This window comes from Miniopterus schreibersii, assembly GCF_964146895.1.
Source record: "Miniopterus schreibersii genome assembly, chromosome: 13".
In the NCBI taxonomy this organism is placed as follows: domain Eukaryota; kingdom Metazoa; phylum Chordata; class Mammalia; order Chiroptera; family Miniopteridae; genus Miniopterus; species Miniopterus schreibersii.
In genome coordinates, this window is record NC_138113.1 from 49,780,792 (window position 1) to 49,802,898 (window position 22,107).

Genomic DNA, 22,107 nt, shown 5'->3' on the forward strand with positions numbered 1-22,107 from the left:
ATGATCAGCACCACGTGCGCCTGCGCCTCCCGCGGCCATTTCGCCCAGCAGCCCAAGCTCCAGCCTCCGCTCCGCGGAGCGCCTGCGCACCAGCTGCCGAAGCACCGTCGCTCCACCCTCTAGTTGAGTACGCCTGAAACCGCACGTTCCCGTCTCTTTCCTCCCCCACGGACTCCGCACCGCCTTCCCCCCTTTCCTGTGAGATTCTTCCGCCAAGTAGCAAGCTCATCTTCCGTCGACAGCCTGTGCACTTGAGGAGCAAATCCAATAGGCGCTTACAGCCCTGGGGTTCGGCGTTCAGTCTTATCTGTGCACCGCTGCAATTGCCCTCTGCGCCCTAAAGTTGATAACCGATTTCGCTGGACTTTTTTGCGTTCCGTGAGGCCACAAATGAAAAGAATGGCAGTGGCGGAGGGATCTCTCGCTTACGTTGGTGTACTTTAACTAATGGGGGTCGTCCGGGAGTCGGAAGGGGGAGGGCAGAGGGAGGAGGCAGCCAAGGAATTGTTTTTTCCTCTGGCCCCGCCCTGGCCATGCCGGCCAATCGCGGTCGGCTCTGTCCCCACGAGCCTCGCTCAGCTCCGCGGACTGAGCCAATGAGCGACGGCAGCGGCTCCGAGGGGGCGGGCCGGGGAGGCAGTGCGTGTCTTGTGAGAGCTCTTGAACCAAGTCAGAGCCTGAGTCGGCTGGCTGGTTGGAAACAGCGGCCGCCGCGGGTGACTCAGGGAGGCGGGGTAAGAGCGCCGCGGCCTCGGCTGCGGGGAGAGGAGGAAGAAAGGTGAGGGAGCCGAACCCGCCGCCCCGCCGCCCGCCCGTGCGCCGCAGGCGGGGGCGAGGGGCGTCGGGGGATCGGCGTCCGGGAAGCGGGGTGTCGGGGCGGGGCAAGTGCGGCACCGTGGGGGGGACTCGGCCGCCTGGGACGGGCTCTCAGCGTCGGGGCCTTTTTCTTTCTGGGGTGAGGGGCGAACACTTTAAAAAGATCCTCTTCAGCCGCAAATAACGCTCCCCTCACTCTCTCTGCGTTTAGGTTGGAGGTGTTGGAAAAGCGAAACTTGGGAGAGCGAGGGTCACGCGGCGCTTGGGCCCGCGTTCGCTGTGGGGGAGGGACGGGGGGCGGAGAGGGTGCGGTTGGAGGGGTCGGCCGAGGGGTCCGCCTTCACTCGGGCGGCCGTCGGGGGTGTCGTCGTCGTCGTCGTCCTCCCCGGAGCCGGGGTAGGACCCCGCCCTCTGCCCCCGCCGCCCCCGCCCGTGACTCGCCGGCCCCTTACCACCTGCCGCCCCCATCGCGTTTTGTTTTTTTGTGTGTGTGTGTTTTTGCAGGGAGGAGCCCTTCCTGCAGGCGTGGAACCATGGTGCTCACGCTCACAGAAAGTTGGCCGGTGCTGGTGGGGAAGCGGTTCCTCAGCCTGTCCGCAGCCGACCGCAGCGACGGCGGCCACGACGGCTGGGACGTGGAGCGCGTCGCCGAGTGGCCCTGGCTGTCCGGGACCATCCGAGCCGTCTCCCACACCGACGTGACCAAGAAGGACCTGAAGGTACAGCAGGGCCTCGGCGGGCGGCACGGCCAGCTCCCCGCGCTCCCCTTTTGTGAAAAGGGCGGTCAGAAAGTTGGCGTCTTGAAAGGCGCAGGAAACTAGACCTTTTTGAAAGTTTTTGAAATGGTTGTGTAGAGCCGGAGTGCATTGGGCCTGGACTTGGCCCGTGTCTAAAAATGGGCTTTTTAAGGGGTGGTTCAGACACGTTTCGGTCCTGCCCGGCGCGCCGCCCCGTGAGGACCGGGTGAGGATTTCTCCGCAGGGGGAGTATTGTTAATATCAAGCGGGGCTAGTGGGTGACCTTTGGGATCATTAAGAATTTAGGGCTGGTGCTTGGGAGTGCTTTCAGTTGTGTGTTTTGTCTGTCTGTCCGTTCCTCTTAAATTCTTCACCCAACTTCTTAAACTTTTAGTCCAGTTAGAAATGAAGCGTGTGTAGGGGGAGGAGCTTGGTCCTATTATGCATATTAGGGTGGGTATTTGTCCGTATATGGTGGATCAGGGCCGGAGTGGGCTCCGGGGGGTGCAGGGTAAGTCTGTGGGTGGGTGTGGGATAGGACCATATATGGAGGCTGGGGCGGCGCCAGCTGCCCCTTACGGCGTGTTGGAGGAATGGCTTCAAAACAGTCCACCTTGGTGTTTAGGGGGAAGGGAAAGAAATGAGAACAAGTGTGGCCAGAGATTTTTAATCAGAACAGCACTCAGAACCTTTTTCAGGTGGGTCTTTTCAAAAAGGGATGAATTCTGATTGTACGCTCTAATAGAAGTATTGGTGTGAAAACTTTGTACCAACAAAGACTGCTTTGTGCAAAAATAGGTGGGAAAAGGGCCCTAACAAAGACTCCCAAGTGATGATAACCTGAAGGAAGAAGCGGTGTCAGAACCCAAGAGATTTCTGAACTTGGGTAATGGGTATTTCAGTATCTTGGTCATCATCTCTGCTTGTTCTTGAAAACTGCTCAAACAAGGGAAGCAAGTTTTAGCATTGACAGTTGAATATGTTTTGATTTCTGAAACTGTTCATTTGAATACTTTCAAGGTGACCATGCATGCCCAAACCTGTATTACTCTGTAAAGGGTTGTGGGAAAAGGGTGTGTGGTATATATATTTAAAGCTTATGTAGTGTGCCTTGTCTCATGTTGAAAAGGTGTTGTTACCAGTGAGCATTTAACCACGTGCCAGGAATCATGCTGAGCACTTCACAGCCATGATTTTATTTAATCCTTACAGCAGTTTTTCGGGAGGTAGGTACTAATATTGCTCTATTTTACAGATAAAAATCCTGGCACTGGGGGAGATGAAGTATTTTGTCTAAGGTCACATACCTAGGAATTCACACAGCCTGTGTTCTACCCCAGGAAGTTTGGCCTTCTGAGCTCACACTCTTAAATATCATACTCCCTGATTTTCTCCTCCATTTCACTCCCCCTAGCAAGCCAGATTTTGATGTTATAGAGAGAATGTGGTGTGGTGCAGAGATGGTCAGGCTGTTTGCTTTAGGCTATGATTTCTCCATAAAATGGGCTTTGTGTACTAGATTTCAACCATAGTTGCTGTGGTTTATTTCACCTGCCAAAATGAAATTTTCTCTTGTGTATCTGTTTTTCACTGATTTGAATGGACACAAGGTTTGATTTAAACTTTATAGTCTTTAGTTCTTTCTAAAGATGAGAGACTAGGTGTTCTCTTTCCCAATAGTGATTGAGTACCTTTTGGGTCGGGGAGGCAATCTAGGAGGTCCTTTATAGTGTATACTTTTAAATCTCCATATCTCCCTAACCCCCAACCTTCAAGGTGGTGGTAATATGTTCATTTTCAGAATGAGGAAATTGAATTAGGAAAAGAAGTCTTGTTTAGACTTGCCTAATGAGTTACCAAATGATGGAGAGAGGAGGATTTGAATCTAGGTTTCGTGTGTGTCCTTTCCACTGAGCTAAGGTGCCTGACCTGGAGACAGTGGGGTTTTAATTCAAGAACTTTTACTTCTATTGGATTTTTGCTTTACCTGCAGACCTCACAACTCAGTCTCATGTAAGATACAAATCTACTCAATGTCTTTCTTCTAATCATGACTTACTGCTATCTTCCTTAGTTGATAGAAGAAGGCATGTCGTATCAATAAAAACATGGAATTTTAAAACAGTAGAACCAAATTATGCTTGATGAGATGCAGGCAAGAACTAAGTAACTAACCATCCTTACTTACACCTGGGTTTAGGGATATTGCGTTTTGGGGGGTGGGGTGGGACTGGGGCCTGAGATGAATATGAATGAATAAAACTCAAGCACTGTCCAACTTTTTAGTATTGGTAGAAGTACCGGTCTGTCTAGACGGATTTGCTTAGTTGAGGATGATATTATTGGGGTCAAAGCTTATTAACATTGTTTTACCTTGAGAGAGACTTTGTAACAAATACATTATATCTCAGATACAATATATCTAGTTGATTATGAAGAAGTTCAGGTAAAGACTACCTTATTTAATCCTCACAAGTGTATCCTAGATGGTAAACCACATTTTTTTAGTGTTAGAAATTGACTCTTGCAGAAGTTAAATAACTTGCCCAAGTTTGTCTCTATACCTTAAACACTAGATTTTAATATTCAGATACAGTGAGGTTAGAACACTTTATTTTACTGGCCTCTATATCCTTAGCATCTAGAACACTGCTTGGCATGTAGTGTTTGCCAAAATATTTGAATGAATAAATGAAGGAATCATAAAATTATTATCTTTACACAGGAAAGCAGTTTAGAGACATAATCTAATGATGGAGCAGTGACATTCTCTTTTTCTGGAATAGCAAAATTGGAAGTGATAGGTAGTGAATCATAATTAAGTAGGCCTCTTTTTCATCTTTGGAGCTATACAGCATAAATAACATTTTTGTAGATAGACTGAGGTAGCATGGGGGAAAGAACACAATTTGGAATGAAAACTAGTTACACCTGTCAGCTTGCAAGAGCTTGATCAAGTCACTTGAGTTCCCCCTGGATTTGAATTCTTAGTGGTATGTCATTTCATAGAAATTTCTGCAGAAGAGGTGTTTTGAGGGAGGATTGGTATCCTTATATGTAGAACTTCAAACTTAAGACACGAATAAAAGACATATGAGCTTTTGATAGGAAACTTTTGAAAGAATGTTGAAGAAAGCTTACAACGTATATATATTTAATTTATCTTTATTGTTGAAAGTATTACAGATGTCCCCCCTTTTCCCCCCATTGACAACTCCCACTCCCACACTCCCTCTCCCTGTGCCTATGGCACTATCACATATTTTTTAAGTCATCCTTTTTTCAAACCAGAATTAATGTCAGTTTTTGACCAATGCAACCTAATACTCCTAAAGTCATAAACTAAATTATTTTTAAGGAGCTAAACTTAATTTTCAAATCACTCAAAAATTAGGATGTAAAGAGAGACCCTGTCTAAATTTTGGTTTAGGGTTGATCATAAGCTTTACAGATAGCAGTCTGATAAGAATTGTGATATTTCTTAAGTTTTGTGAAACCCTTTAAGATCTCAATTTTTTACTTTTTTGCTGAATTAGATGTTAGATAATCCTATTGAAAATCCTCTCTCCCCCATTCCTAACTGAAGGAGTAATACCCTGATAAATTAAGATTTGCATTATCACAGAGGTCTTAAAACTACCTCGTCTCCTTGCCAGGTATTTTATATACATTGTCTTTAAAATCTGCCTAACAATTCAATGAGGGTAGGTGTTAGTAATTTCATTTTGAAGCTAGCAAAACATGATTCAGAGCTTAGTTTTAAGCAGGGTTTCTTAACCTGGGGTGTAGGTTAATTGGTTTCCTTAGTGATCCTATGTATTTTATTCCATGCATCTAAATTCATTCTTAGAAAACATCGACATAGCTGAGAGTCAAACCAGATCCCCTGATTCTGAAGTTTGTATATGCTCATTCCTCTTACATCACCGTGATGGGAAAACTGTCATCCAAAGCTAGCTTGGGTTTGAGGTTCATGTGATGTGGGTCAGAAGAAGAAGATACCAGAGGACTTAGACTCTGTGGCTAGGGAAATAGAAATGAAGATGGGCAGTCTGTAAACACTGTGAAGGACCATTTGGCTGCTTATGGTGATGGGTGGACTACATAGAACCAAGGAAAGCACATGGAGCCTTGTCTCATAGTAGGTGCTCACATATTTGCACTTACTCTCTAATAACTGCAAGGTTCAAAGCCTGCTGTACCAAGAAAATACGCAGCTTCTTGGGGGGAAGTTGCTTGGGAAGTTAGGGATGCATGTTTTGTTGTTGTGGGGGGCGGGTAGGGTAGGTCTTAAATTTCACTGATAGCCATGAAAATGGAGGAGGTTTGGGATAGAGACTACCAGTATATCAGTTAGGAACTTTGTCCCTTCTAAGTGGATGAGAGGAATAGAAGATGAGAGCCTAATTCAGAGAGAGATTTATTCAACAAGTACTTGAGTACTGACTCGGGACCGGATACCAGTGAAACACAGTGGTAAGTAAAAGCAGACACAAACTTTGACCTATTAGAATTTATAATATGTCAATCAGGTAACCACAGATAAATAATTCAAAATGTGGGTGAGTGCTGGGAAGGGAAAGTACAGTGTTTTGAGTACAATTAACAAGGGAACCTATTTGAAAAAAGGATTTTTGAATTTGGTTCTGACAGATACATAGAAGTTAATTTTTTTTTTTTTTTAGTTAAAGATTGAAAAGGGAGGTATTGTCTATGAACAGTGTTGATAGCTTTATTAAGTAATTGTTTGAAACCCAAAATGAGAGGCCTCTTTAATAAGAGGAAGGATTTTAAGTCAAATAGAAATCGTGATTATTACACCAAATATTGAGGAAGTCTATTGTATATCAGTTAAAATACAAAAAAAACCCCAAGCCATTTAAAAAGGGTTAGAACAAATTAAGGGGTAGCATGTTCATAATGGGTTAATAAGTAAGCTAGGGTGTTTTGATGCATTTATATGACCTTTAAGGTTTTGCAAATGATTTCTGCAAAATCATTTTTGGACTGAAAATTTTTTTTATGTCTTAAAATGTTTATACAAATTGTAAGGCTTTTAGCTTTAGGGTTAAAACGTATTTTGCAGGTCAGAAGCCGAAAACTTAATAATAACTTGGAAAACAGTATTTCCAGTGTAATTTAACTATCATATAAGAGGCTAGAGGTAGTTCTGGAAAACTCTGGGGTCACTTATCAATTACTTGTTTGTCTATTTAGCAAAGTAGTCTTAGACTCTGAGGTAAATTCCCCAGTTTATTCAATTAAAAGGGGCTTCTGAGAATGTGCTGTCTATTAGGCCTTGTGCTAAGTCCTCCTGATACCAGAGGAGTTCAAAAGCAAGTGGTGGATTGCGGTCTTGGGGTGTCATCTTAAAGCCCACAAACAATGTCAACATAGAATTACAGTGCCAAGCAATTAGTAGTACTTTTAAATTTCTGTCTTTCATTCTCTAAGCTCTAATGTCTGATTAACATATGTAAAAACCTACATGGGGGTTCTGTGCTCTGTGGGCTTCTGACAGGTAACTTTTGAGACTGGCCCTCAAAGCTCTTGATTTCTGCTTCCCTGTGCGGCTTAGGAGCCAAAGCTGGATCCATGTCTGGGTAGTTTATTGTGTGACGAGAAGTAAGAGCAGGAAAGGGGAATACATTCAGATATTTGAGTAGAATAATAAAGGGATAATTCAACTTGGGCATTTTTTCCTGTTTATTTTTCTTAAGCAAATCTTTTTTCCCTTTCTGTTTTGTCTAGGTGTGTGTGGAGTTTGATGGGGAATCTTGGAGGAAGAGACGATGGATAGAGGTCTATGGCCTTCTAAGGAGAGCATTTTTAGTGGAGCATAACTTGGTTTTAGCCGAACGAAAGTGTCCTGAAATATCTGAACGAATTGTGCAGTGGCCTGCGATAGTGAGTAAAAACTCAGGCTTTTTGAACTCAATGAGAAAAGGGTATTTCATTTGTTATGAGTGAAACAAGAAAAATGTATATGTAATGCCTATATTCAGCCCTCTGGAAAATAATAATACAGATATATGACAATGTAGATGAGTCAGAAGAGCAGCCTGGATCTCATGTCAGCCCTGCTAGGAGCTCTGGGCCCTTATCTTTTTTGGGCCTTGCTTTCTTCACTTGAAAACTGGGGATGGAAGTAATGTGGGGACTGTCTGAGCAGAGGTCAAAAACCAGCAGACATATACAGACATATAGTTGTTTGCTATGACCCTCACAGTATTTTAAGAATATTTAAATTAGTTGTCTACTTTTAAGAATGTGGAAGGTACACTTAAAAATCTAGATTTCCAGCCCGGCTGGACGGGGCTCAGTGGTTGAGCGTCAACCTAAGATCCAGGCAATCGGGGTTTGATTCCTGGTCAAGGCACATGCCCGGGTTGCGGGCCCAATCCCCAGTCGGGGGCTTGCGGGAGACAGCTGATCAATGACTCTCTCATCATTGATGTTTCTCTCTCTCTCTCCCTCTCCTTTCCTCTCTCTGAAATCAATAAAGATATATATATTTTTTAAAATCTAGATTTCCAGTTTCTCTTGAAAAAACTAAGATATGGGAATGCTAGAGCCTTGCGTCAGTTCTTGATCACAACAGTAGGCTAGAACTGAACAATGGCTGTTGCCTGGCCTCTGAAAGGGTTTCCAGTCTTGATCTCATGGTCTCTAAGTTTCCCTCTGGCTCATAAACTCTCTGGCCCTAAAGATACTGACAGAATATGATTGTGCCATTTCCACATCGTTAAGTCTGGTACTGTTAGAGGAAAAGAGTTATCACTATGTTTGGAGAGGACATTTGAGACTTTGAGACATGAGCTGGGGCTTGAAGGCAGAAATGCCAGGTTTGGGTAGTTGGAAAGGCTGGGAGGGTGGCTGAAAGGCTGACTAGATTGTGAAGGGCCTGTGCTGTGCTAGCAAATTGAAGATTTTGCCCATGAGTGAGAAGACCTAGAGGTTTTTGAGAGATGAAGGATTTGGGTTAAACTTGTATGTTGCTCGTTGTATTTTTTCTCCCAACTATTAAGAATTTGCTAAAAATATGACCCTGTCTCTCCTAGAAAAGTGTACATACACATAATTTTTTTCATGAATTTTGGGGAAGCCATGCATCTCTGGGCCCAGACCAATGCGTTAATGACTCCCAAATGTGTATCTGGTTTAAATTATTGATTGGATAAAAATCGTGTGCCCTTACTGTGGTTTCACAGATAGTCGTTAACGGGATCCTCAAGGTGAATAACAAGCTTAATGGCTTTCTCTCTTCCTGCATGTGTGCAGTGTTACCAACCCCTGTTTTCAGAATTATGCTGACAGCAGTTATGGTGCAAACTACTTTCTTTTGTTTTGTTTCAGGTATATAAATCTCTGTTGGACAAAGCTGGTTTGGGATCCATAACATCTATTCGCTTTCTAGGAGATCAACAGAGAGTATTTCTTTCTAAAGAACTTTTGAAGCCTATACAGGTATAACACAGAAACAATATTAAATGCTAAAAATAGAATTTATAAAACCGTCCTTTAACATAAAAATGAAAATATTGATGTTGATGGCTCTAATTCAGATATCTTAACAGAGAAAACAACCCATCCCATCAATAGTTGTTAGAAATTTTCCCTCAGTGTTAGTCATTGGGTTGGCGCCGTCTGTTTGAAGTTGGAAGGACAGAGGTACTACAGTTAATGGTGTGTGTATGGAAACACCTAGGTGATACGAAATAATTTTTAAAAGATTGACCATCATTCGTATCTATGTATACCTACATTATCTATATACATATATATACACATATATGTCAATCCTCATTAGTTATGGATTCTTTGTTTGTGAATTTGCCTGCTTGCTAAAATATATTTGTAACCCCCAAATCAATACATTGGTGCTTACACAGTCATTCACGGACATGTACAGAGTGACAAAGAATTTGAGTTGTCTGACACATGTTCCCAGCTGAGGTCAAATGAGGTGACATTCTGCTTTCTTGTTTCATCTCTCATATTGTAAAAAAGTCTATTTTTGAGACATAATGCTGAATTTTGGTGCTTTTTATTGATGATTTCACTGTTTAAAATGGCCCTCAAAAGTAGTGCTGGCCCTGGCCAAGTGGCTCAGTTGGTTGCAGCGTCATCCCATACATCAAAGGGTTGCAGGTTCCATCCAGATCAATGTTTCTCTCTCACCTCGATGTTTCTCTCTCTGTCTCTCTCTCTCTCTCTCTGTCCCTTCCTCTCTCTAGAATCAATAAACATATCTTTAGGTGAAGATTTAAAAAAAAGGTGACAAAGTGTTGTCTAGTGTTCCTAAGTGCAAGGAGGCTATGATTTGTCTTAGGGAGAAAATATATGTGTTAAATAAGCTGTTGGTCTTGAATTCAAGGTTAATAATGCAGTAATATATACTAAATATACATAAAACAAGGTTATGTATTGATTGGTTGATGAAAATGTGACCAAATTCTTGAAAGAACCTAACCTTATCTTTCCCCTTGGAGCAGTGGTTTAGTCTTCACTAATTTAGTGTTTGTGGTGACTTAATAGAACATAACTACCACAAATAATGAGAGCCAAGTGAGAGAGAGTCTGTGTGTTTCTTTCCAGTTAGCTTGTAAAGTTCCCACCTTTTTCTTCACAACCTTGAGACTCATGGATCTTGTTCATGTGTGATTGTTTTCTTTATTATGAAAATGTTGGGAGGGGAAGAACACAGGTTAATTTATCTCCACAGATCATTGCCTTGGGGATAATGTTGGTCTTACTATAACATATATCTTTTAGATGTCAATTTATAAAGCTTAATAATACCCTTTACTGTGACCTGTAGAACAAATCATCCTGTTTATTTGCTTAAAGGCAGTTTAGGGCCAGTGGGCATTGCCATTGCTGGCCCTGTATTGGAAGACGCAGAGCATTGGCTTTTTCCTCTACTCAAGTCTCACTTTTACTTCCATATCCTGAAGTGAGTGAAAACAAAGTTCGTACTCTGAACCTTATATTTTATGTTTAAGTAAATGGAACAGAGGGAGATGCTTTTTTTAAATTTCAGATGCAAGTTACCTTCATATGTCAGATAAAGCATCTTGATATTTTTCCTGCCTTGAAAGAATGACTTGCTCTGAAGGGCCAAGGAACATATAGGAGGGGCTGTGGGTATATCTTGCTTTACTGAGTGATAGAGTACATTTTACTTAGCATTTTTTTCTGCTGGATAGTTCTTTTTTTACATCTTGTGTATGTACAAGCTTTTCAGTTAAATAGAGTTCATAATTTTGTTTATTGAAATTGAAAAAGAAATCTTGATCAGTAAATTTATTTGTTCTTAGGAAGATGTACTGTGGGCTATCAGTGTGGACGTTATTAATATAATATTAATTGAGGGAGACTGATGTGTGCTCTTTATTTTTACTGATGATAATAGTGGTCAAAGTTTGGTGCTTCAGGGCGTTCGTTTGTAGATATAGATGATCACATCAGGCTTCTACTTTGTGAAACTATGTTGGGGGGTGTCATTACTGCAGTAGGATGCTTGCTCTAAATAATGCATAGAGAACCTGAAAATCATTTGGTCTATGCAAAAGTTGGAATTGAATCTTAAGGTCCACCTTGTGGACTGAATTTGACTCAGTTATCTGTGGTTAAGAAAAAAGAAAGTATCCAGGTCGACACTCTGGCACTTTTGATGAGCCCTAAAACTCTCCTAGGCAGAGTAGAATTATTTTGCCTTATTTAAGAGCCTTTGTGGCTTTCCCCATTAATGTGCTATTTTGTCTCACAGTAATAGGAACAACTTTAGATTTTTTGAAATTGCAGTAGTATGAAGGGAAAAAACACCACAGATGACCCATCCTGGTAATTAATGTTCATCCTCAGTTAAGTCTAATCTTACTTGCATTTTCCCAGAATGGCCTCTAAAAGACTAGTTATCCTTTCTAATGGGAGAAATGGATAAATTATTTTTGGCCACTATGTGTGCATTTCACAGTGAGAGAAAAGCATGAAGGCCTGACATTGGAAGGGCTTCTGTGCTGTATAGTTTGGGTTGGCAGGTTATTCCTGTAGGCAGTTTCTGTATACATTTATCTAACTGAGTGTATGCACAAAGCCAGAAGACTGTGGAATAGTGCCCAAAATGGAGCTGCTGCCAAGAATTGAGTGTTTTAAAACTGGCTCAATGAAGATTTAGGCTGTTCATTCAGATTTTGTCACCACCACCCTCTACTCCTTTACCACTGAAGAATGCATTTGGAGCTGTAGTTAGGTTAAATGAATGTTTGAAATGATTAGTTAAAAACAGCAATTTCAGTGAATTGACAGTATGGATCTCTGTCTTTATGTCTTTTGCCCCTTGGATTTTGATCTTTGATTTCCCTAATCCCTAGTGTTTGGGATACAGTGTTTTGGACATGGATTCATCTGCTTGTTTGTTTGCTTATTGTGTTTCCCATAGCCAAAGATATGTCATATTTAAAATTATGCTTTGAGCCACTCTTAGCATTTGTCTTGCTCTTATCTTGGGGTGGTTTCACATCAGTGTGCCTTATCCTGTGCTCATTTGATGGTTTCCTACCATGACCTGTCCAGTTCATTGTTGCCATCAACTGGCTAATTGCCACTACTTTCACCCCTCTGATTAAACTGATTGAAATATCCACTGGAATTTCAACAATTCTTCTTATTTGTTACCTTAAAATGTAATGATTTTCCATTTCTCAGGATGTAAACAGTCTTCGGCTTTCCCTTATGGATAACCATGACGTCAGTAAAGAATTTCAAGCTTTGATTGTGAAACATTTGGATGAAAGCCATCTTTTACAAGGTATGTGGATAGTTCATGAGTTGACCAGTGATTAGCTTCTAAGAAGCTATGTGCTAGCCCTCTCACTTGTTCTCTCATTGAAATTAATTCTAAATTTTTAGAAATTCCTTTGCTGCTTTCTCCCATGCAGCTAGATGATTGAAGGACTTGATGTATTCTATAATATATTATAAAGCCTTTGAAATTTGGACAGTTTAGGGATTATGTGAAAATTATAAACGTAAACTAGGTATTTTAAACGTCAGCTATATTTGAATATGAAATCTGTTATGTTTGGAATTTCAGTCCTATAAAATTAATAAGGCATTAATTTGGTAATCCTGAGTTTCCCATTTACTGTTACTGAGTTTCTTTGTCAGTTTCATAGTCAAAGTCTTTTTATCAGACTTAGCAGTTCTGTTGGGGTTCCTGAATTTGGATTTTCTAAAAATTCTTTCCAGAACAGTGAGTTAGATCTCAGTGACTTTTCGGATACTATTTGATCTGATACAGATACTAGAATAAATATATTGCCACTGTTAAGATTAATCAATAGGAGAGTGGAGCTTTAAAATAGTTTTAAATTTTCTCCTAGCTTTGTGGAAATGTCTGTCTTGTTTATAGAAATATCTGTTAGTATTTAATTTTGTCTACTACATTTTTAAAAGACTTAGGAAAAGATTATCCTGGATGGTGGTGCTGTTGAAAGATAATCCCAATTGCTGTAAGAATTTTTCTTTCTTTTAAGGTGACAAAAACTTAGTTGGTTCCGAAGTAAAAATTTATAGCTTGGACCCATCGACTCAGTGGTTTTCTGCAACCGTTGTAAATGGAAACCCAGCATCAAAAACTCTTCAAGTCAACTGTGAGGAGGTAAAGATGAGATGATGATAATTGCATGTAATATGATAGGGGAAATAACTATAAAAAGGAATTATGATATCTTATAGGAACTAAACACCTTTATGTTAAAATATTACAGAGTAGAAAGGGAAATACAACAGCTGTCCTAAAAGAGATTATTTGTAAGAAACCCCTATTGTTATGTTAGAAGAGCTAATTTCTGGTATGTTCCAAAGCAGCTTTTAATTTTCCAGTATCTTTGTTTTGTTTATTCATTTTCAAGATTCCAGCACTGAAAATTGTTGACCCATCACTGATTCATGTTGAAGTTATACATGATAACTTTGTGACATGCGGTAAGATACACTGATTAAAATCCTTCTTTTCCTTCCTGTCTTTCTCCTTTCTCATGTTAAGGGAAACAGGGAAGCCAACTTAACTATTTTTAAATGTTTTAGGTAATTCTACAAGAACCGGAGGTGTAAAACGCAAGTCTTCTGAGAATAATGGAAGCCTGGTTTCCAAACAAGCAAAATCTTGCGCTGAGGTAACCTTGATTTATTTTGTCACTTGCCTGGAGCATTCCCAAACTCTAATAGTGCATGGCCAGTTTGTTTAGTGGTTATAAAGCTGTCGTCTTTGCTAGTTCCAGATCTTGGCCATAATTTCTACCCTCAAGCAGATGGAGATAATATAAGTTTCTGGTTCACTATTTTTGTGTAAAAAATATTTTGTTTTGATGTTTTCTGAGCATTCTCAATAGATTTGACAATTTCACGATACGGAGATGTTTTTGAAGGTAAATTGAGTTGTATGTATCAAATTGGAAGAACAACTGGAATGACAAGAGGGCAAGAACCTTAGAATTCTGAGTAGATTTGGTGTTGAACTAGGATTCCCACCTCCTCAATAATAAAAAGTTTTGACTGGTCATTTATGACTGGGTAAGCAAATACATTCATTTTTTGAAGGAAGTGGTTGGTTTGTTATTACTAATTTCTGCCCTGAAAAGTACAGGCTTCTATAAATGTCACTGTGAGTTCAAGTATTAGATTTAATTCTGTTCTGAAATAGTTAGGACATATTCCTGTGTTACACAAATACTTAAGAATCTGGCCATCTGGGAATAATTGGCTTTCCTGAATCTTAAACCTTTATACAGGCAATAGGAACTTTGATACTTGACCAACAACTTTGTAAGTCACGGTATCTAATACTACTCTCTCCCTTCCAAGTGTGTAGGCCTGATGAGGTTGTTCAGGAAAGAATGAAGAGGTACTTATGGAAGTTGGTATTACTATCTTCCATTTTTGCCTTAAAGTTTACAAGGGTGAAGTGTAATATATAGTAGCCCCTCTCTTATCTGTGGGGGAATACATTCTAAGGCCCCCAGTGGATGCCTGAAACCACTGGTTATATCAAATTATATATATATATGTATACACACACACACACTGGTTTTTTTTCCTCTACAGACGTAGTTATAAAGTTTATGGCTTCTCTTTGGCATGTCCAAATTGCCAGCATCACTAGTCTTGTGCTTTGGGGCCATTGTTAAGTAAAACAGGGTAACGTGAACACAAACACTGCAATATAATGGCAGTAGATCTGATAACCTACCTCACTCCTAAGTGCCTAGCATTTGGGTAGCATGTACAGCATGGATGCACTGGACAAAGGAATGTTTCAAGTCCTGGGTGGGATGGAGCGAGATTTTAGTATACTTCTCAGAACAGTGTGCAATTTAAAATTTATGAATTATTTCTGGAATTTTCCATTTAATGTTTTTTCACCATGGTTTGACAGCAGGTAACTGAAGGCATGGAAAGTGATACAGCAGATAAAGAGGAACTACTATAGTAAGGATGTCAAGCAAATGATTATTGCAGTCTTAGAGTTAAACTCACAGAGGACATTAAGTAATCCACAGTATTAGAAGCTGAAAGAGAAACAGAGTTTCTCTTTTTCTTTTTCCAGGTTTTGACATTGGATAAATTGATCTTGGGTAGAGGTAATATAGGCCAGTTTAAAGAAGTTGATGGGTGTTGCCTGTCACAGAGAATGTATCAGTATAAATACTAGTTGGCATGATGAAAAGTAGAGCCACATGATGATATGGTGGGAAGGGGGCCAAGGAATAGCAAATGGCATCCTAATGGATCCTGGAGGAATCAACCTGGGATACAGGCAGGACTGGGGTCTGTGGGGACCTCCTGTGGGGGGAGGTATCAGTTCTTCAAAGTGTCAAGTTTATCAGTCATAGGACAGGTAATTGAACAAGTCAGTTTATAACCTTCAGGGAGGTACTTGTGAAATGTGGTAATATATACATAATACTTGATCCTCTCTACCTGATTCACATTCTTAAGGGCGGGGAGCGTGTCTTTTTTATCTCTCTCGGCACATAGTTCAACTCAGTAGGTTTGTGTGCTACTAACTTAATTGTTGGGCACCATAGAAGCTTTTTTGTTTGTTTGTACGCCTGAACTTTGGCTGGGGGATAAGTCCTCCCTTAACCTATTTGAACCTTAGCTTCTGCATCTAAAATGAGAAACTGAATTTGATGTTTTAACAATACCTGTTTCAGTTGTTAAGCCCATATTAGTCATTGCATTCTAAAGGAAGTTGGAGATAGTAGATTTTTACCTGAGTATTGGCAGTCTTAGAAATTTCTTAAAAATTATGTTATTCTCTCTTTTTAACTGTGCTTATTTGTCAAAATAAAGATTGTCACATTAAAGACATTATTTAAAACTTTTTTTGTTAACCTAAAAAAAGCATAATGAAGACAAGAAACATTACTTGTAATCATACTTCTCAGAGACTCTATTTTGGGCACCTGTCTTCTTCCTGTCTTCCCCCCCAATCTATTCATGAGGATCCCCCCTCCTTTTTAAAACTAAAAATCATAATCTTTTTAGCCTCCTTGATTCCTTTACCAGTATATTGTGAATGTTAGTAAATATTCTTTTTTATCCTGGGTGATTCTTGTCATCAGGCAAGTTTTGGAAACACTAGCCTGGCTGAGATTTCAAGAGAGCTGGAGAGGTAGTGGAAGAAGTGGGGAAAGAATTCATTTAAATGTGTGAGTGAAACATGAGTAACAGTATCAACACACTTGGCACACATCTCACTGTGTTTGCGCTTCCTAGATGTGTGGACTGGCCACAGAAGTTACTTTTAGGGCAGTCATTGGATGACAGGAGTTGGGGAATAGATAGAGTATACTCTTGATTGCTTTGATGAATACTCTTGGATAAGATAAACTTGTTTGCCAGTAGCATCTGGCTCCTTGAAGGTCTTCTCTGCCTAGCAGACCGTTCCTCAGAGTTAGGACGTTGCTTGGTTAATTGGGAGAGTCTGCTAAGGAGTGTGAGCCAGCAGTGTCCTTTTTAGAATACCATCATACACTCAATTATATTATCTCCGTCTGCTGGCAGGGAGGAACTATTGCCATGACTGGTATAGAAGACCTTCAGGGAAAACTCTTCAGGTAAGAAGAAACTTTGACCCTTGTCAAGTCAGAGGTCAGTGCAGCGGTGTGCATGTCAAGATGGACTTTGTAACTGAAGCCTTATTCCTGTTGACCTAACCCTTAGGAAAGCTGTAGGGTCCTGTACTTCATTTTCTCAAAGGAAAAGCATCCAAAGTTATGCTAACTCGAACCATGATGACTGAACTGAGAAAGTTGTTAGGATGTTTTTCTGCCTTTAGACAGCTAATCTTTGTGCCAGGCACTGTGGTAAAGCACAGCCCTATAAGATATGCTTCATTGCTCTCATTTTACAATTGAGGAAATGGAAACTTAGGTTAAGTAATGTGCCAGGAAGTGTCGGAGACTGGATTCAAACCGAGGCCCAGTACCGAAAGGCGGTACAGTGCTCTGCACCACTGTGCTGCTGTTCCCACTCCTCTCCAAATCTTTTCCTTGGTGTGGTGAGTTATAGCAGATTCCTCCTTCCTTCCCTCCATTCCTCCATCCGTCTTCCCAACAAGTATTTATTGAATATTTAATATGTACTAAATGTTGGTGAGTGTTACTGCCTGCCTGGTTCTTGAGGTAACTCAAGAATTATTTATAGCTATTTTGAAATACTAAGTGCTAACAGCATTCATTCATTCATGCATTACACCAGTCTTGTTCATTGAGCATCTGCTTGTGGCTGGTTTTATGAGCTTGTAACAGTGGACACAAACAGGGTCTCTGCCCAGAGGAGTATATATTACATTGCAAGGAGACTGACAGTAAAGTAATTTAAATAAAGGTACTTTCAACAGTGTGATAATGCAATGAGAGACACAAACATGGTACTATGATAAAGAGTAAGGGAGTGGCTTGTGAGGCACTGCTATGGAAAGAGTAATCAGAGATTCTCAGGAGGTGACAGTTGAACAGATGTGAGGATGAGGGATGGAACCAGCCAGCCTCATGAAAACTATCCAGACAGGTGGAATAGCAAGTACAAAGGTACAAGCAAGAAAGAACTTAGGACATTTGAAAACCAGAGAATAAGGTAGTGTAGTTGGAGCAGTGTGGACAAGTGGAATGAGATGAATGAAGGGGGTTGGTGGAGACCAGACCACATAGAATTCTTATAGGCAGTGGAGTCCCATAATCTAATTGATGCATATTTTATAAAAATTGCTCTATGGTAGAATTAATTTCAGGCAGAAGGTTCAGGTAAAAATGGAAGGAAGTCAGGAGACGTGGCGTCTAGGGGAAAGATGGTGGTCGTGGTGACATGGAAAGGAATGGATAGAGTCAACAAATATTTTAGAAATAGAGGCAGTGTTCACTGGTTCATTGCTGGGAGATGGAGGGGTTTTTTTACTTGACCAATTCAGTGGATATTACACAAAATAAAAAATTATGCCTAGGTTTGTTATCTAAATTTCTTAAGTATGTTACTGTCAGGAGAGTAAGAAAACATATTGTATTAGTGTATCAATTCAAACATAATTCAGAATAAGGAAGATGTTATGAGGGAAGGTGCTTAGTAAAAGTGAGCCTTGAATAAGCATTTTTAAATGACTTGGCAGTTAAACTTTGGGAGGTTAATCTTTAATAGGAGAATTATAAAATAGAGTTGAAAAGGACTTTGGGAATAAACTTACCTAATTTCCTTATTTTAAGGATTAGGAAACTGAGACCCAAAGAGGTGAAGTTGACTATGCCAGGGATATTCTTACAGTAGCCAAGGGCTCCCCTCAAAAATTCTTCTGGCGAACACTAAACCAGTAGTGTTAGCCAAAATTGGCTGGACTAAAATAGTGCAGTATATGATCAGATAATTTAGAGCTTTAAAATAGTTTGAAGGTATGCCAAAACTTTGATAGTGAGGAAGTAATTCTTTCTTTTTAGATATTCCTATTTAGCATATACTAGACAGTCTTTTCAAGGTCTCCAGAGTAAATGTGTGAAAACAGGGTTCATGAATAGACTACTTACAAATATATTCAGGATTGTGAGGTTTAAAAAACTTACTAAGGAAAGTTGTCCTATGTCAAATTATAGCAGTTAATTTTAGAAGTTAATGAGTAGAAGATGAAGAAACTTTGGAGATTCTTCAAGTTTTGGTTTGGGGGTAAGGTACATGTGAAGGGCACTGTGGAGTGGATGAGTGAGGAGTGAGAAGGGATATCACTGGAGGCCAGTGAAGATGGGGAATGTGTTTCACCTGGTTTAGCCATAGACTGTTTAGTGTTTGGAGCCAAATTTACTCTCTTCCTTTTCTTCCCATGGTGGGAAGTTTATTATTGTGGATAGTACAAACAAGGAAGAAGTGGGTCCGTTACTTAGAGTTGTAAAAACAAAAAACTGCACGGAAAGGAAAGGGGACTGGTGCCCCAGCTCTGTCCCACAGCCCTGACTTGATATTTTTTGCAGCATGGGATGACCTTTGTGACTTGATGAGCCACATAAGAACAAGAACCGTGTCCTCAATCTTTACTGCATTGTAAAGGCTTATATTGGTATCCAGTAGGCACCACTGCCTACAAGAGTCCTATGTGGTCTGGTCTCCTGCCAGTCTACACAGTAAGTGCGTGGTGGGCACTCAAATAATGTTAAACGGAATGCATGTGAAGCTGCCACCATTTGAAGACTGTTAAAAGCTCACTCCTGTGCGTTGCATTATTAAAGTAATTGCCATGTGGCTGCATTTTCCTGGCATAATGATTCAGAGGTCTGTGAAAAAAGATCTGCTGTAATGTTGTATAGGAGGACTCAAAAGTTTTGTGAAAAGCCAGAGTGATTTAATTAACAGCCTTCAGATATAAGTCCTTAATTTTGTGATTTATCACTTGTTCTCCTGTCCTGTTCTTTTTATTTGGTGAAGGTATTATGCCTGGTTAGCACTAAACCAAACAAATAAACTTGAATCTTGCTAGCACTTTGTGTTTCCCCAACTAGGGACTTTTCCTTTTAATATCTCTTGGTTTGGTATCTTTTAGGCTTCTCCCAGTATGTGTCCTGTACAGTCTGTTCGCACAACAGTTTTTAAGGATATAATGCTCGGCTGCACTGCAGCAACTCCGCCTAGTAAGGACCCGAGACAGCAGAGCGCTCCCCAAGCTGCCAATTCGCCACCTAACCTTGGAGCAAAACTCCCTCCAGGGTGAGTTACCTGTTATTTGTTAAAGGTGTTTAATCAGAAGAAGGATTTTAGCCGTGGCTCTTCCTTCTGAGCTTACATTGCTCAGGTGGCAAGACTTTTCTGCATTCAGTGCTTCATAGACAGCATTAGGGTAGCTAATGGCAAGATGGCCTGCCACCGAGAGGTTTTTCATTAGAGTCTCCTAATTGGTCAGGCACCTTCAGAAGTGAAAAGTGTAGGCATGCAGAACAATGTAGAAAACGGTACAGAAATGAAGGGTGTGTGAAGAAAGAACAGCTTTCTTGACTTGATACAGTGAGAGCAGTCGATTGAAGTAGTACAGATAGTTGTAAACTAAAGGTGTTTGCTTTCAGGGAAAAGAGTAGATTGGCTGTATACAGGAAACGGAGGTCAGTGGAAGTGTGGAGAAGAGGGAGACATGGTTATGGTGAATGGTTCTCAAAGCCCAGACCCCAGGTATCAGTGAGAGAAGTGGTGATAGGTTAACAGAGAAGACTTTTAAGGGAAGGGTCTCTTTTAGAAAGGGTGGTGGAGTGCAGGCAGTTAATAAAGACTTCAGATATGGGTCAGAGAAAGTGGTGTAAAAAGGTAGTTTGGAAGACTACTACAAATAGGTGGGAGAGTGTTTGAGCACATGAATTCACTGAGAGCAGAGTGGGCTTGTGGGACAGAGCTTGGAGGATGACCACATCACAGATGGAAGTGGGGGGCAGTCTTTGAGAAGCAGTGAACAGGGCATCCAAGCAAAGCTATCCAGTTTGAGTGCCTAAATGAGAAATTCCCCTCAGAATGAAACCCTTTATTAAAGGCAGGAAAAAACTATAACAGGAAAAAGGACTTTGTGTTTTGTTGGGGAAAGAACTTTAGGGTGAATTTCAGAGAAATGAAAAGTTCTTTAAGGGTACCCCTGTTAAGATGGGGAGGTGGAGGATTTCAAACCATCTGTGAACAAGCAGGTAATTAGTCAGCTCTTCTGTTCACTTTGGGTCTTGATGATGGATCAAATGATGAAATTACCCATGTTGGGACTGTTAACTTGTGCGTAGCAGGATAGGGTTATGTGCTGCTGGTAGTTTTGATTCCATATGAGGGAAAGCTAAGGTTTATTATGCCGTAAGAAGTAGAATTAACTTGAAGTAGTTCAGGACTCATGAGAACATGCAGATAGGACTTAAGGTTGTATTTTTCTGAATGTTTAAGATATTTTTGCGGAGCCATTGACCCATCACTTTTAATTCTAGATCAAGGAAACCTATCCTAAATTCTCTAATGTAAGTGGTTTTCTTTTCTCTTTCATTTGGTTGCCTTAGGGAACCAAACAATTGTTTTTGGTAGGGGAGAGGTAAAAGAAGCCTAAGATGTTGGTTTTTCCATATTGTGTTTTCAGGTGTCATAAGCAGAGTTTGCCAGAACAACTTTCTTCCTGTCTAAATATGAAGCCTGAAGCAGTGGGAACAAAACCCAATGTCTGTACAGTAGGACTGCTGTCTTCAGAGTCCTCTCAGGTTGAAACTGGAGACTTGGAAACGCTGAGTGAACCGAAAGGTAGCTGTAACCAGCTGAAGAGCAACACTAATCAGGAACACAGGCTGGGATCTGTTCCGCAACCTTCGACTAGCCTTCCGAAGGTGTGCTTACCTACAAAAGCTGCTGCTGTGGCAGAACTGGGAAGTGCCAAGACTCCTGAGCTGCAGAAGCACCAAGAACATGCCCCTTCCGCATCTGATTTCCTTCCAGATAAGCTAGAAGAGAAAGCAGGTAGCAGTGGTGACAGCCCTAATAGTTGTGTGGAGAAAAAGGTAGAACCTTCAACTTTAGGTCACCAGTCACAGAATTTAAAGGAACCTTCAGTAGAAGTAGATAATGAAAGCTACTGTACAAGAAGCAACAACAAAACCCAAAATGGTGAGTGTTTCTCCATATATTTATATACAGTTCCGTCTTGTCTTATGATGGAAAATATGAAAATGATTGTAGAATTATAGAAAAAGTTCATACAATCAGAAAAGTTCAAAGAAAGTGAAATTCTGAAATCGTCTCAGAAATGATTACTGTTAATATTTTGTTGGACCTGGTTTCACATATATAGAAATACAAGATAAACTGTATCCCATTGGGTTTATACCAACAATTTCACTCTGTGGATTAGTATAGATGTTTATCAACATCTTAAAGGCTGTAAGGATTCCATTATAGACACTTACCATATGACTTAACTGGTTCCTTTTATATGGGTAATTAGGTGGTTCCCAATTTTTGGTTGTAAAAATAATTTGGGACAAAATGTAAAGTAATCTGATAA

The 22,107-nt window shown here is 40.6% G+C and overlaps 1 protein-coding gene across 7 annotated transcripts in view; it reads left to right on the top strand.

Moving 5' to 3' along the window:
* The first annotated feature begins 643 nt into the window (after nucleotides 1-643).
* KDM3A (lysine demethylase 3A) overlaps nucleotides 644-22,107 on the top strand; it is a 49,362-nt gene continuing 27,898 nt past the window's right edge. Inside the window, exons 1-11 of one of the 7 annotated variants that reach the window (XM_081156381.1) lie at nucleotides 655-778; nucleotides 1,321-1,535; nucleotides 7,305-7,460; nucleotides 8,910-9,020; nucleotides 12,264-12,366; nucleotides 13,094-13,218; nucleotides 13,472-13,544; nucleotides 13,647-13,735; nucleotides 19,642-19,805; nucleotides 21,047-21,076; nucleotides 21,193-21,710. In XM_081156381.1, the coding sequence (XP_081012507.1) occupies nucleotides 1,350-1,535; nucleotides 7,305-7,460; nucleotides 8,910-9,020; nucleotides 12,264-12,366; nucleotides 13,094-13,218; nucleotides 13,472-13,544; nucleotides 13,647-13,735; nucleotides 19,642-19,805; nucleotides 21,047-21,076; nucleotides 21,193-21,710 (1,555 nt within the window). In that variant the 5' untranslated portion in view covers nucleotides 655-778; nucleotides 1,321-1,349. Of the gene's footprint in view, nucleotides 779-1,193; nucleotides 1,213-1,320; nucleotides 1,536-7,304; nucleotides 7,461-8,909; nucleotides 9,021-12,263; nucleotides 12,367-13,093; nucleotides 13,219-13,471; nucleotides 13,545-13,646; nucleotides 13,736-16,632; nucleotides 16,682-19,641; nucleotides 19,806-21,046; nucleotides 21,077-21,192; nucleotides 21,711-22,107 lie in introns of those variants that run through there. The other 6 variants (XM_081156382.1, XM_081156383.1, XM_081156385.1 and 3 more) reach the window with 6 other exon arrangements.